Here is a 16,302-nt window from a genome sequence, read left to right as displayed (position 1 = left end):
ATGTCACATGGGCCACAGCTGTGTGCTGATTGGGCCGCAAGCAGCCCACGGGCTGCGGGTTGAAAACCACTGGTTTAAACATAGCAAATCCTGCATCTTGGCATTAGATGACCCTTGCAGTCCCTTCTAGCCCTATGGTTCTATGATTCTAGGATGGGTTCAGATTAAAGTGAAACAATTTTAATAACATTATGGACCAAAGTTTTACATCATAGCTGGTGTAAACTGCAGTGTGTGCAGCTATGATAATTTACCCCATCTGAGGATTTGGTCCTACAGTATTCCACTTAATCCACAAGCCACAGGCAGACTTCAATAAAGCTACATCAATTTACACCAGCTGAAGATCTGTCCCTGTTTTTTAAGTAGTCAAACAAAACTCATTGCTTGCAACCAGTTCATAACAGGAATAAGTAGACTGGTTTCATTAGCTGGATTTTCAAGGCAAAGCCCGCCATGTTGCTTCAGGGACTGGATGTGGCAGGTGGGAAAGACAGTATTGCATAACTAGACTCATTTGCTGGAGTTGCAAAATGCTACACAGCTCCCTGAATCAAGGAGGAGAACTGCTTTGGATGTTGTGCCAAAACGTTATATTAGTTTTTCTAGGACACTCTCTACAAAGTATTTAGTTTCCTTAATAAATTTTTCTTTTAAAAGGGGTGTGGAAAGCAGGTTTGACGAGAATTTAGAAATTTACATTTGGAACACAGGTTATATCACATTGTCCCTAATGAACGATAACCCTGCTGTTTTTGCAAGAGTTTCATTACTCTTGTTGTCTACATGCCAAATAATGCTTAATTCTTACTGTGTATAGTGCTTTACATTTGCAAAGCATTTTTACAAACATTAATTCAATGTCCCTGTTAAGTAGGGTGGCAATCTGATTTGTTTATTAACATTTCTACAAGGCTTATCACAGTATTGTCTTACTTTATCCAAAATGTTATGCCTCATTTACAACTTGGGAAATAGACAAAGAAGTTAAACAACCTGCACCTGGTCACACAGCAGGTCTAAGTTAGCAAAGCTAGGACTTGAAGTCAGAGTTCCTGGCTCCTAGTCTGCCTATTAGATCATGATTGTTTACTGTTAGTAAAACAGCTGACTGCATTCAGTATAGCATAGATGTTTTAGCATCAGTTTCAATGAGAGCAGATTGGGTTCCATGTGTTGGCCATTACATAAAAGTACCTTTCCAATATTAAAAACATTTGACAAAAATGTACTTACAGGCAGTAGACAAACACACAACAACTGTATATCATTGGCAGCTCATCCAACAGCTACAAAAAGCAGAGAAACACCAAAAAATGAAAATCGCTTTTAACTCATGCACAGTGGTGTAAGTTAACCAAGGGGAGTCACTTGTTAAGTAGGGGGCTTTAACAGCTTTCTGATACCCAGCTTCTTGACTATATTTTCTATATGACAGTGTCAAATGCCTCTCAACCTTAGAAAGCAGGTGAGTTACTATGCTTGCTTAACTGAATCTTTCAAATATTACACATTACGAGAAAGCATGTGTTCACAGATCTCTGCCATTTTCACCACTCTCTCATCCCTTTTAAACATTTACGGAATTTCCAGGAAATTAAAAATCCTATAGTACAGGACCTATCTAACCCACACACTTCATAACCTGCTCAAAACTTTTTGTGGTATCTCTCCAACTCTCAATAAAAATTAATCAGGAGGTTGCAGTGAAGCCTCCTTAAAACCTCACTATTTTTGCAGACAATATTATAGAACATTAGTACATTATGAAATATTCTCTGATGCAGTAGCCTTGCTTTTCATTTACCTTCTTTCTAATTTGAAAATTAAGTAAACTGTAGTAAGTTGCAATAATTGGGTCTTCTAATCATGACTGCAAATTAATGCAGTTTTATCTTAAATCATTTTTAAACCATTAGTAATAGGATCACACCATTTTGTCTAAAAGAAAACAAAGTTACTTTTCTGGAGGAAAAAAGTCTCTGGGAAGTAATACACCCACCTTAACTGAGGAGGCAAAAAAGACCTATGAAGAATAGACACTTCTGCTGAGGATGCTTGTTTTGCATTTGAACTTTTGCATTACATACACAGAATCAGAACGTCACCTTTTCCATCTGCACTCCAGTGAGTGCTTACACGTGAATTTGAGAATGTGGAGTTGATTTGTCACTGAAGATAGCAATAAAGTCATGAGACTGACAATCTTGAAAAAGGGGTCATAAACATTTTGAACTTAGCAAGTATGTGGTCTAAATAAATAGTTTCAATTAAAGAACAATGTTTATGTTTCTTTACTTTGCCCTTCATTTTTTTCCAGGGGGAAATGAATTTTCCTGGGAAAAGGTAAAATGGGGTGCAAATAGGGCCAGCATGCTTTGCTGCTGGAGGCAGTGGTACCCCCCTTTCTGAAGGTTATTGAGTGGGATTGCCAGGCTGGAGCTGTGCTGGTACTGTGGCTCCTGGCTCCCAGATACCACTGGTGCAGGGGCACTCAGCGGGGCCACAGCTGCAGGTGGTGCCAGAGACACTGCAGTCCTACTCTAAGCGCTGAACAACATTAAAGAAAACAAGGAACAGAGGGGTAGCCGTGTTAGTCTGGATCTGTAAAAAGCAATGAAGAGTCCTGTGGCACCTTATAGACCAGCAGACGTATTGGAGCATGAGCTTTTGTGGGTGAATACCCACTTCGTCAGACATGGGTATTCACCCATGAAAGCTCAAGCTCCAATACATCTGTTAGTCTATAAGGTGCCACAGGACTCTTTGTTGCTTATTAAAGGAAACAACTCCTGATGGTAACGGGCATATTCCTTTGCATAAAGCCAGCCTGGTACTGCTCAATTTGGGAAGAAGGCCTCTGAACGCATTGGCCAAAATAAGCATTCAATTTTTAACTTTCACGTTGAAAGGCAATTAGGTCATTTTAAGAGAGTGGCCAAGTCTCTCAAGAATGAGAGCCAATTAGCTTATCTTGTTTTTGGCAAAAGAAACTTAGAGAATTCAGAAGAGACGACCAACAATACCAGGATAAATGAAGCTATTCATTTAGAAGATTCAGCACTAAAGATGAACAGCCCAGAGTTTGCTTATACCATTTCTTAGCATTTTTGAAATTTCAATTTTCAAAGGTCTGGTCAGGCATAGCCATGTGATTAATCCATGGAGCTCCTTCTTTAAAAAAAAAGTTGTTAATAAACTAAGATTCCATGAAAGAAAATAAAACAAAAACAAAAAACAAATACTATGGCCAACACTTTCAAAACTGGACACCTAACAATTAGCCTCCAAAGTTCACATTTTGGTAGTTTTCAAGGACAAAATAGTAGAGTAAATCTCCTAGAGGTACAAACAGATTCCATCTAGGGGAGAACCAATTCCCCTCAAAAGACAGCATGGCCCAGGCACAAGAAGGAGGGTGTGAATCAGTCCTTTCAGAAGTCTTAACTACTGGATGTCTGAGCAATGAGGAACATTGGGTAGCGACATGGTGAGCTGATATAGCTGCCCACCAAACAATTTTGGCAGCTGGCAGCCCCTGGAACAATTTTTCTGAAGCCCTTGCCTTTTCCCCTTTGCTGTACAATTCTGCCTGATGGTCTGTTTGCAGTACTGAGTTAATGATAGCTCCTGTGAAAGTTACCACTTGAGCCGCTATGAATAACTACTTTTCATTGTTGAGCCACAGACCCTGTGAACAACAGCATTGTCTAAAGGATGGAATGTACTTTTTCTGACTATGGGGACTCATCAGCTAGTAACGGGGTAATTGTGAATCCCTCACATTTAGATTAGCTGCTTCTACAGCTAGACATTGAGTTCTGTGGCATAATTTGTACCAGAAGTGGCCTTTGCAGATGTAAAGCTTAGGTACTTTATACATTCTGACCTCAATGACAGACAATAATATGCATCACTGAGTTTGACAGCCTCCAACAAATCCCATGGACATCAGAGAGAAGATTATGGAGGCCATCACCATCCTGATCATGACTCAAGAGGATGAATTTGTCTCATGTTCTCAGATCTAGGACAAAGCCCTTCAAGTCTCCTTGGGAATGAAGCTATATTGGGACTAGAATCTCCTTTCCCACCAATGTATTGCTGAAGAACCTTATTCCCAAATGGAGAAGCAGCCAACAATTAATGCTTTCCACAGAGTTTCGACTTCAGTGCCAAGGGCAGATGCACATCTAGAAGTGCAGTTTTATACTTCTACAAAATTAAGCAATACATGGGGATACCAATGGACAACAAAATAATCCTAGACAATAATGTTCAGTAGCAAGTCAAAGCTGTAATGTCGTTTAACGTTACAGCATCACAAATGAAAACTCTGTGACAATCTCATAACAGGTAACATCCCTTTTAATAAATAGCGAATTGATTACAGTACTAATTTAGAAACCCGTATCCATTCCTGCATGTACATCAATACCAATGGCTAACAAAGTAGGGCTCACACAAGATCTATGCTGAAAGGGGTCATGTCCAGTGCCCTATAAGGAATAGGTAAATTTATTTTACAGATAAATCGAACGAAATTAGATTAGCTAAGAACAAATCCCTAAAATGACACATTCTGTCCACCTTTAGAGTGAGAGATCTTTGCCAGCTCTGCCAGACTTAAAAGGTACATGCACAGCCACCTGTTTTGATTCCTATGAGGGAAAAGCAAATCAACGAGGCATTTAGTTACAGAATTAAAAAACCCAACAAATGCACACTTGGGGACAATAGTGAGATACCTGCATAGGGTTATTCGCATCTGCTGATTAGTACTAACCTGCATTTCATACTTCAGGGTCATGTGGAAGCACCAGGATCCCAATCCAACAGCTGAAATCAAACCAAAACACAATTAGCATAAACGTTCGTTAAAAACAGATCACAGTTTATTATCTTAGCAAATTAACTTCACTGACAACAGATCTTTAGACATTGCAGACAGGGACATTTTCAGTCATCTATCCAATTTTTTTAATGCCCTTTAATTGACACCTTGGTCTTTAAAAGATCCCACTGAATTTTTTGTAAGAGAATATTTCCCCCAGCATTCTTTTCCATAAAATGGTAGGAGAGCACTGAGCATTAGGCTCATAAGAGTATTGTATTCCCAAATAGTAAATGCATTAGAACCATTAAAAACGATGAAGAGAAATAGTTACACAGTATTGTCTTCTGTGGCTAAATAAAAACCACAAACCGGTGATATTTTTGTTGATGTTCAGGTGAAAGGTTTTAAAAGCCAAAATTTACAGAATCTCAGACCACGGGAAACAGGATTTAAGTTCAGATTTCAAAATTAGAGTCAGGTGCAGCTGTGGATTGCAGTTTATGTAAATCTAATGGAACTATTCAGAAAAGACTAGCGGGTCTTTTCCATTTCTGACTTCTATGAAGTTCTTGATATATGCACCTGGCTTTTTTCATTTGACAAATTTGCCCTCTCATCTCTGTATTTACTTCTGACGTTAGTTTAAAGACACCACCTTACCTGGATATCATCTACCTTGTTTTCCTTAGGCCTGATGGAGACAGATTCTTAAGCCATGTCTACACTCAGACTTCGGCCAGCATAGCTATGTCGGTCAGGCACGTGGCCCTTGACCAATACAGTAGTGTGGGCAGAAGCCCCTGGTGTAGAGTTACGCTGGTCTACACTACTGCTTACGTCACTCAGGAATGTGACAAAGACCACCCCCCGGAGCGACGTAAGTTACACTGAACTAAGTGCTGTGCACACCGTTGCTCTCCCGCCAACATAGCTTCCACCTCTCACGGAGGTGGAGTAATTATGGTGACGGGTGAGCGCTCTCCCATCGGCATAGTGCGTCGTCACCAGATGTGCTACTGTGGGGGAGCTGCATCAGTGCAGCTGCGCCGATGTAGTGCTCTAGCGTGAGCTTGCCCTCAGTTATAGTGGTAAAGCCATGCTTTTATGGATAGAGTTTGTTTTGCGCAGGGAGAGGGGAAATCAGATATCAGTAAAAGTGTAGCTTTGGTGGTATAATTTGCGTCCACACTAGGAGCACTTTCCCAGTATAGTATACCGGAATTCCCACACAGGTAAACTGCTGCTAGTGTAGACACAGGCTTAGGCTTTGTCTACACTGCCAACTGAACAACAAAACTTTTGTTGTTCACAGGTGCTTAAAAAAGCCCCACTCTGAAAGACAAAAGTTTTGCCGTAGCTAAGTAGCAATGTAAACGGCTCATTGTTGGCAGGAGCGCTCTCCTGTCAACAAGGCAAACCTCGCTCGTAGGGGGTGGAAGTATTTTGTCAGCAAAAGTGCCAACAAACAATGTTTACGCTGCCCATCTTTTAGCGACAAAAGCTGTGTAATGTAGACAAAGCCTCAGAAATTGTTCTATTTAGATAAGACTTGGTGGGGCAAAGGGTTAGCTTTGGCAGGGGGTTGGTAGTCTCCCCTAGTACTTTCAAATGTGACAAGACATGTTCCTTGCCATTCAAAACAAAAATACAATATTTTTTGCGGGTAGGAGGAAGAGCAGATTGTGTATATACCCAGACATTAACCTTTCTACCTAAAACTCTCCCTTAGTTTTAAATTAAGGTATTTTTCATTTTGTCTTAAACTGCTCTGTAGTGTTGCACTCCACACCAAAGATCTAATAGTCACATTTCAGTAATGGGTAAATAGATCACTTTCTAGAATACATACTGAAGTTTGTCAGACGTGCAAGTGCCCTTATCTACAGGCGTTTTGTTTTTTTTATGCTCTATTAGACTGGTATTACTATGTCCCTGTGTCTCCTTACTGAAGAGGAATTGCTAAGTGTGTAATTGCTTATAGTCACATTTACAGTCCAACCATATTATTTAAAATGTATTGTCATAGATATCTGAATTTCATTAGCGCTCTGGGGAAACTGGACACCATTGTCTATGGTAAGCTTATGCACTTCCATTGTTCCCAACTGAAATTTCATTAAAATTATTACTCATTTAAACCTAACACCGTGCACCTGCATCTACACGTTCTTTTAAGAGAATCTTTTCATATCACGACCAACATTTACTCCAACTCCATTAAGATTTAATTGGGAAATTAACCATGTATCTGGCTACACCCTACAGTACTATCTGACTGTCATTCAATTTGGAGATCAATAAACTCATCATAGCAGTGCGCCAGTTAGTGTAACCTTGACTACAGTGACATCAGTATTTTCTCTATAAAATCCTTTCTGGTTTATAACAGCTATAAATTTCACCTTGGCCAGAAACATGGCATGCAAAGTTTCAACTTGTTTTTGTAATTAACTAAAGTATATTGTTAGTTGTAGATTATTAAAGTTATAAATCCAGAAAACCAATTAGAATCCCACTCCACACATACAAAATTAGAAGCTGTTATTTCAGATTTTTTTTGGAGCCCTTATACATTCAAAACTGTTGCAAGGACTATGTTGTAGAACCTTGGTGTTTCTTTTATTATGAAAGATTATACTGGGTTGAAAGATATTCCTTAAAATGCTTAAAATGAGAAATGCTCTTGAGTCTGTTAAATTCTAAAAAACCATGAATGCTTTAGGTGCAAGCACTGTACATGCACTATTTTAATAAAATCTATAACGGAGGTACCAATATCCTGTCTTGGTGCAATCACGTCAGATTTCCTAAATAAAGCAGGATCAGATCTGTTCAGTATTTGGATACAAGCACTCAGTGAGAAATCCAGGGTGCTGCATGATGTGGGGCTGGTTATTCAGTACGTGGCACTTTCCCCTCTGAATCAGTGCCCTGGAGCTGTGAGAATTGTGCTTAGGGTACTATCTTTTGGAGGAGACAGAAAACCCAGGCCTTGAATATTTTTGGTCATAAGAGCTCATGTCAACTTTATGCAAAAGTAATGATGTCACTCAAGTCCTGATAAAAGCCATCTAAAGTATATTTTGCCCATCTAAGAGAACCCCTTAAATTCAATTTTGTTTGCATGGTGGTGGCTTCTTTGCTCCAACCCAGTAGCAGTTAGTAATCCATATACTTTAAGTATGCACACTGAGAGTCTGGAGGATTGGTGCTTCTATATACTACATTGGTTAGTTTTACTGTGTGACTTTGGTATATATTCACAGCAGCCAAATAGATCAGCATCAATCATAAGGGCATCCAGTCGACAGTCAGCTGAGAAGCCACTGTGCTCAAGTGAAAAACCAAACCGTGTGCCGAGATAGCAGGTAACTATGCCTTTTCAAAGCAAGGTAATTTTGAAAGGAACTACTTAACATGACAAAAGGTTTCAGTTTTTTGTGCAAATTATAAGTTGGACTCCTTGTCTGTCACACAGATCGTGGAAAGTCCATGACTCTCTGTGACTTCTGCAGGGGCCAGTGTGGCTCATCCCAGGGCTGCCCAATAGGCTGGCTCCAAGGCCAACTGCTCAGGTGGCCCCAGGACAGCTACACCAGCTGCTGTTCCAGCAGTCCCGGGCAGCAGTCCCCGGCTGGCCGGAGCAGCCGCAGTCCACAGCCCCCCGACACGCCCTCAGCAGCAGCTCCCACGCCCCAAGATTTAGTCACAGGTATTTTTAGTAAAAGTCATGGACTGGTCACGGGCCGTGAATTTTTGTTTATTGCCCATGACCTGTCCATGACTTTTACTAAAAATACTTGTGACTAAATCGTATCCTTAATTATAAACATACCCAGCATTTGTCCATCACCACGCACAGATGCCCCTAACACGCTTACCAAAATAACACAAACAAACAAAAAATCACAGTATTTTAAGACTGCAGTTTCAGCAAGTTTCTAAACTGAAAAAGGCACTGTGGATGTCACGCTTGCAGGTTACAGAATGCTGATTTGCTGCATCATGCTATATCCACTGGGCAGACAAGGATCCCATTCCACTCTGCTCATGATCTAAGACTAAGGCCATGTCTACACCAGGAGTGCTTCACCAATACATCGGGCCCTACCATATTCATTGTCCATTTTGGTCAATTTCACCATCATAGGATTTTAAAAATCATAAATTTCATGATTTCAGCTATTTAAATCTGAAATTTCAGGGTGTGATAATTGTAGGGGTCCTAACCCAAAAAGATGGTAGGGGTGTGTGTGTGTGTGTGTGTGTGTGTGTAAATGAGAGAGAGAGAGAGAGAGAGAGAGAACATTATTGTGGGGAGGTCCTAACCCAAAAAGGAGTTGTGTGGGAACAGGGTGGAAAGGTTATTGTGGAGGGGGTTGCAGTACTACTATCCTTACTTCTGCTCTGCTGCTGGCAGCGGCAATGCCTTCAGAGCTGGGCAGCTGGAGAACAGCAGCTGCTGGCTGGGAGTCCAGCTCTGAAGGCAGCAGCACAGCAGTAAGGATGGCCTGGCATGGTGTGGTATTGCCACCCTTACTTCTGCGCTGCTGCCTGCAGAGCTGGGCCCTCAGTCAGCAGCCGCCACTCTCCGGCTCTGAAGGCAGAAGTAATGGTGGTATCTTTAGGAAAGATGTGGATACACTGGAAAGAGTCCAGAGGAGAGCAACAAAAAAGATAAAAGGTTTAAAAAACCTGACCTGTGGTGAAAGGTTAAAAAAAACCTGGGTATGTTTAGTCTTGAGGAAATTAGACGGGTGAGGGAAGAAACCTCAGAACAGTCCTCAAATATGTTAAGGGCTGTTATAAAGAGGATGGTGCTCAATCTTTCTCCATGCCCATTGAAGGCCGGATAAGAAATAATGGACTTAATCTGCAGCAAGGAAGTTAGATATTAGCAGGGGTGGCCAACCTGAGCCTGAGAAGGAGACAGAATTTACCATGTACATTGCCAAAGAGCCACAGTAATATCAGCAGCCCCCTCGTCAGCCCTCCCCACCACAAATCCCAGCACCTCCCGCCCACCGGCAGCCCTGCCAACCAGCGCCTCCCCCTCCCTCCCTGCACCTCCCGATCAGCTATTCTGTGGCATGCAGGAGGCTCTGGGGGGAGAAGGGGAGGAGCGAGGGCACGGCAGGCTCAGGGGAGGGGGCGGGAAGGGGTGGAGTGGGGGCAGTGCCTGTGGCAGAGGCAGGGGTTGAGCAGTGAGCAGCCCCCGGCACACTGGAAAGTTGGCGCCTGTAGCTCCAGCCCCGGAGTCGGTGCCTGTATAAGGAGCCGCATATTAACTTCTGAAGAGCCGCATGTGGCTCCGGAGCCACAGGTTGGCCATGCCTGGATATTAAGAAAAACTTTCCAACTATAAGGGTAGTTTAGCTCTGGAACGGGCTTCCAGGGGAGGCTGTGGAATCCCTGTCATCAGAGGTTTTTAAGAACAGGTTAGACAGACACCTGTTGGGGTATGCTTAATCCTGCCTCAGCCTAGGAGGCTGGACTAGATCTCATGAGGTCACTTCCAGCCCTACATTTCTATGATTACATCTCTATGTTGCTAATTCAAATTCAGCCAATCAGGGAGAGCAGAAATTTAAATTTAGTTTGTGAACATTTTTTAAAGAAATAAAAAAAACTAAAAAAAACCCCTTCAAAATGAAAATTCTCATTTCAAAATTCAAAATTTTAATTTATTTTTCATTATTTCCCCCATCCCTTTTCCCCTCTCTGAAGGGGGAGAAGGAGAAAAAAAGTGCTACTTTCTCTCCCTTTAAGTTTTAATTTTTTTTAAACTTTCCCACTTCCCCATCAAGAAAGGTAAAAAAAAGGAAGATAAAATAGTGGGAGGAAGAAAAAAAAATCTGATTTTTACTCTAATTTTTTCTTTAAAGATTTTCCTGTTACCACGAAAAATGAAATTTTTCGAAACAAAAATACACATTTCCATTTTGCTTCAAAGGTTTTAACCACAAAATAAAAACAGAACGAAAACATTACACAAAACTGGTTTCGTCAAAAGCCATTTAACAAAACAAAACCAAAACACTTTGCTGTGGAGCTCCTTGAAATGTTTCAATCAGAGTTTGAGAGCCACAGCTGTTACGTAATGGCCTATGTGAAATGGTACGAGTTCTTGATATTCTGTCCTGAACTGGCACACGATGCATATAAGTATATGGTATGACGTGATGAGCAGGCCAGGGAATCCTGATCTGACATTAATGAGCATGCTACGAACTAGAAAAGGAAGCATGTAGCTGAGCACCTCATATGTCTGCCAAGGATCACAGAAAAATCCTTATTTCCTCAGAAGCACCCATTTTTTATCCAAAACCCACCTCTTTTTAAACCATGCAACTGAAATAACAGAGCAAGCATGCAAGGGGCTCGAGATTTATTTCTGCTCAGTAAAGAAGAGTAATTATACTAAGGTAAAAAGAACAGGAGTACTTGTGGCACCTTAGAGACTAACAAATTTATTTCAGCATGAGCTTTCGTGAGCTACAGCTCACTTCTTCGGATGCATCCGAAGAAGTGAGCTGTAGCTCACGAAAGCTCATGCTGAAATAAATTTGTTAGTCTCTAAGGTGCCACAAGTACTCCTGTTCTTTTTGCGGATACAGACTAACACAGCTGCTACTCTGAAACCTATACTAAGGTAGAGCAGTTAAAGTAGCCTAGTACTTAACCTTACTTGTGTCCATATGTGGCCTCTACTCTCGCTTTCAGCACAACACACCCTTATGTTCCCCGTTCCTTGCCTCGCATTACAGAAAGACTTACATGATCTAGGCACTTCTAGAAAAGTATTCACTTCATAAAAACCAAACCCACAATCAGACATTCTGAAAGTACTTCCTCAAATAAGTAGAGTATTTTCAAATTGGGAACAAACATGAAGAGAGAGGAATGAAACACCACAGAAATTAGCTTCCCATGTGGTCATCTACATATTGAGAAAGAGACAATTAGGTTCTGATCCAGGAAGCAGAGGTCTAGGTTACATTGTTAATAAGAGTTTCCCAAGCATGTAACAGACTAGAGGTCAGTAAGCATACAGAAATTAGCCAGCTGGAACCTCTTCATTCAGAAGTTTTGGCACCCAAGAGGAGCAACATGGCTTTTCAAAGTTAAAGGGGACAACAAGCTGCAGTAGTTAAACACATACTGTGTGTCACCCCTCAACATTTTTATGTTGATCCTCACCACTTCAAATTACGGGAGGGGGGCATATCTAAACAGTGTGATAAGTACAGCAGACACACCCTGTTTTACAGCAGTGGAATGTAGCCTAAAATATACGTAATTAAAGTAATATTGAAAAGGGCTGGAAATGTAAGATCACACTAAGCTATCTTATATTTAGGGCAACATAGTCCTTTTATTTCTGAAAGCATTAATACAGGTTTCTTGGTACTAGCAATTGCAGATATTTAACTGTCAGTTGATATATTATTTGTCTGAGTGGTGATGTAAGTGCAATGCCATCCACAAATTTCAGGCTATGCATGGCTGTTATTCACATGGCTCCATAAAAGAGACTTCCAAAGCAGTATCTACAACTGGAAAGAATTTGACATTATACATGGGCTCTAGCCAAGGACGTGTACAGGTCACATGAACTCTCCCATGCTTCACCTCTCAGAATGGATGCAAAAAAATGTTTGTGAGGATATGTATTTGTAAGCAGTTTAGGGAAAAATCTGAAACTTTATATGATAAATGATGCTTTATTAGACTGCTTCTATTATGTAGGGACTAGTTTAAAAAAGAATCCAACAAAATTAAACTTTAAAAATAAAAGAAACTCCTTTATCAAGTACCGCCCCTGGATTTCATTTCTTGGTTGTGTGTGAAGTTATTTTAAATACTAATCCATAGATACCTTACTATAAAAAAATCCCCACAGAATATTATCCATCTATGGTTTTCTTCTCTTGCATTTCCCCCCCATAATCTAGGGACAAGAGTGGTCCCAGCTACTCCAACAGCCAAAAAGAGGTCTACATGGTTAGAAATAGGTGAATGACCCCTCAACTGAAAGGTTCTAATAACTAATTCCACACACACCTCTCAGTTTCATTTAAAGCTAAGTCTTCTAGGCTGGTTATAAATTCTTATCAATCTGTGGCTGGAGTGCAGAATCCTTTCTCCCTTGGCATCTATTTATCTTTGGCACAGTTTGATGATTTAGCACTAGAACTTCCTTAAGCATGCCAAAAATAATTATAGAAGAGAATTTAAAACACAAAATAAAACACTTCAATCTTTGACAAAAATTTCAGGACAAATCTGGGAGCTATGCCTCCGATGTACACTCTTGAAGTCCAACACCTCTGATAAGAGAAAGCAGGACCAATACATACCAGACATAGACCTTGAGGAGACAAGGAAAAGGTTAGATTAAGATCAAAACAACTACAGAAGTGCTTGATACAAGAAGTTGGATCAATTCCCTTCAAGAATGAGCAATATGAAAGTATTAGAGATGTGATCCCCAAGAAAATAAGTAGTACATGGGAAAAATATTCAGAGAGACTCTCTAACAGGTCAAATTCTAATCAGGCATTGCAATATCAAGTGGAACCTGGGGCTAATTCTGGTGGCAACTTCAATAAAGGTTAAAAGTCTTATTTCTTCTCCTACTGAGTTCAATGACAATCCAACCCCAGCAAGCTGAATGGTAGCAGAAATAAGCCATTAAAATAGCGCTCTGGATCCCAAAGAAGAATTTAAGTGTAACTCTGTAAAGTTGGTATCTAATATGAACAACAAGGAGTTTATCTAAACAGCTGGTTAGAAACTCCCTTCTTCCTTTTCTCACCAAATCTAGATGCTAGCACATACGTAAAATGATGGGTGCTTCTCTAGTTCAAATAGGTTTTGCTCAAGGAGGAAGTAGATGTCAGCTGCAAAAATCTCAGGGCAAGAAATAAACAAAGGACTATACATACTTCCTGGGATGCTATGGTATGACAGAACACTGAAAGATGATCCCAGAACCACCTAAATGCTTGAGAATTAGATTAAACATCAGGTCCCAGGGAATTTGGGGTGATTGTTGGGTGTTACAGTATCTTTCAAGAGTTCAACACATTATGTCTTTTTACTGTTTGCCTTTGATACCTACTAATAGCAAAATCTTTAAGTATTAACATCTTAATTTGTTGAAACGAAACCATAATGCTCTTATCTTTACTTCATAGCAATTCTGCTGCTTTACTGTTTTTGAAGATTAATAAAAAGTCTGAATTGTTAAGCCAAAGCAAGTACAGGACCTATGTTAAATGCCTTTTAATGAAGCATGGTACCTGAAGTCAATTCACTTAACAGATTTGGACTAAGGATTGTGTGGAAGCCAGTAAATAATTAACAAGGATTTGAAGAGATCTTAATGAATGTTAGTCAGTTAGCAAGAGTCAGGCCATACTGTGACCCTAATGACGTGAGATTTGTAGAAGCAAGATAATGTGAGACAGAGTGAACTGTGTACAAAGTTATTGCGACCTTGCATTGATAACCAAATGTGCAGTCTTGTTTTTTTCTTAGTAGTGAGATAAATAAGATAGCAAAGAGGCTTATGTATAAACAAATGCAAATGTTTTCTTTTTACTGTCTCCAGGATTGCTAGCTATTGTCTGTAACAAAGGTATAAAGGCTTGATGTAATTGTTTACCAGTTGAGAGACCTGTCCGGGACTGGGGTGACCCTGTGTCCTATGGCACTCTCTCCCTCCATTGTAATTACTGGAGAAATAATAAAGTATTTGATTTTGCTGCACCCAAACAAAAAGCGAGAACTAAGTTTTACTCCGACAATTTGGGGGCTTGTCCGGGATGGCAACGTCCACGGACCCACAGATGGCTACTACGGATCATTCCCCTTCGAACCCCATGGCGCCACATGAGAGGTATGAGACCTTTTGAAATCTCTATTGGGGTATCAGAGGAGGACTTTCCGTGAGGACGTCTGTCTCTGTTGGGCTCACGCCATCTGAACTTATTGACTGTGCAGCAGGATCAAATGCAAAGTGGTATTGGGGAGAGGCCCCAATAAGGTTAGGTTATAGCAGTACTGGGAACTGCTGAGTTGGCCAAGGTAATGCATAAGGTAATGCATAGGTAAATGCATTAGAATGCACCGGTGCTGAGGGGTTTTTACCGCCTCAAGAGGGGTTGTCATACCGCCTCATGGTATTGGTCTGGACCAGGTAAAGATGCATCGTGGTTTAAAAAAAAAAAAAAATTTTAAAAGAGATAAAAAGGTTTAAAAAGGGTTAAAAAAAAGGAAGAAAAGAGGCCTTGGTGTGTGTGTGTGTGTGTGTGTGTGTGTGTGTGTGTACACCAGTGTGAGTGATCGTTATCGGAAGACACCCAGAGTACCCTGTGAAGCGGAAGCTAATGATCAGGACTGCTCTAACGCAAGCCCGGTAACTAGTGGATCTTTAGGAGATCCGACAATTGTTTGCTTTATGGATTGCATCTGTATTTGTTCATCTGTGACCTATTGACTGTAAGGAGTGAACCCTGTTAATAAAGAAGGGCTGTTGTGAGCAAATGCATTCCCTCTGGTACTTCTTTATGAGGAGACATTCTGCACATCTTCACTTCGATAGGTTTACCTTTCAGTTACGATCTTAAAAAAGGTGTCAGAGTTCTTAGCACATTTGTTCTAAAACAAATCCTCAAGACTCTGGAGTGTAATTGAGTCTGTCTGCTGCCCATGGCTAGTCCGCTGAGGCCACACCCACACTCATGGAAACTATTCTAAACGGTCAATCTCCACAGCTAATGTTGCAAGCCAGTACCTAGGTGATGTAGAAAGTGGTACTAGAAATTCAGCAGGCAGCACGTACTTTTCCAATGAACCAATGGTCCACAGTATTAAGGATGTTGTGAGGCTGAAGGAGATGTTTTGATACAGTACAGTGATCACAAGTGGTCATTTTTTGAAGATTCCATGGCACTTTTTACAAGCGCATTAAATTGTGTATGTTGGCCAAACTCCAACTAGGCAGTTACATTTGACCTCTCTAAACTGTCCTACAGTTATAAGTTAGACCTGGTCTACACTAGAAAATTAAGTCGGCTTAACTATGTCGCGCAGGGGTATGAAAAATCCACAGTCCTGAGCAGCGTAGTTAAAGCCAACCCAACCCCCAGTGCACACAGCACTAGGACAATGGAAGAATTCTCTCAGGGAAGTGGATTGTTGACAGGAGGGGTTCTCCCATCAGCACAGGTAGTGTCTACACTACAGTGGTGCAGCCGCAGCACTGAAGCTGTAGCATTTCAAGTGTAGTATACAATATTCCCTTCCTGCCAGACTGTGGCATAGCGTGTACTCTGTTAGAGCTGCCACTTTTCACAACAGCGGTGGCTACATTAGTAGTGATGAAGTGATTCCTGTGTACATCTTTTATTTCAGTTTAGCTGATAGAGTATTTATGGATTTTGGGGGGATGAAAGGGC

General features: G+C 40.8%; 1 protein-coding gene across 1 annotated transcript in view; it reads right to left on the bottom strand.

Annotated features, from left to right (window-relative positions):
- The window catches only part of ACER3 (alkaline ceramidase 3), a 69,752-nt gene that overhangs the window by 26,102 nt on the left and 27,348 nt on the right, over positions 1-16,302 (bottom strand). Inside the window, exons 3-4 of the mRNA XM_039534891.1 lie at positions 4,787-4,839; positions 1,237-1,289 (exon numbers count right to left, since the gene is read on the bottom strand). Of these exons, the coding sequence (XP_039390825.1) occupies positions 1,237-1,289; positions 4,787-4,839 (106 nt within the window). The remainder of the gene's footprint in view (positions 1-1,236; positions 1,290-4,786; positions 4,840-16,302) is intronic.

This window comes from Mauremys reevesii, linkage group 1, assembly GCF_016161935.1.
Source record: "Mauremys reevesii isolate NIE-2019 linkage group 1, ASM1616193v1, whole genome shotgun sequence".
Classification (NCBI taxonomy): Eukaryota; Metazoa; Chordata; order Testudines; family Geoemydidae; genus Mauremys; species Mauremys reevesii.
This window is presented reverse-complemented; position numbering and strand designations above follow the sequence as displayed.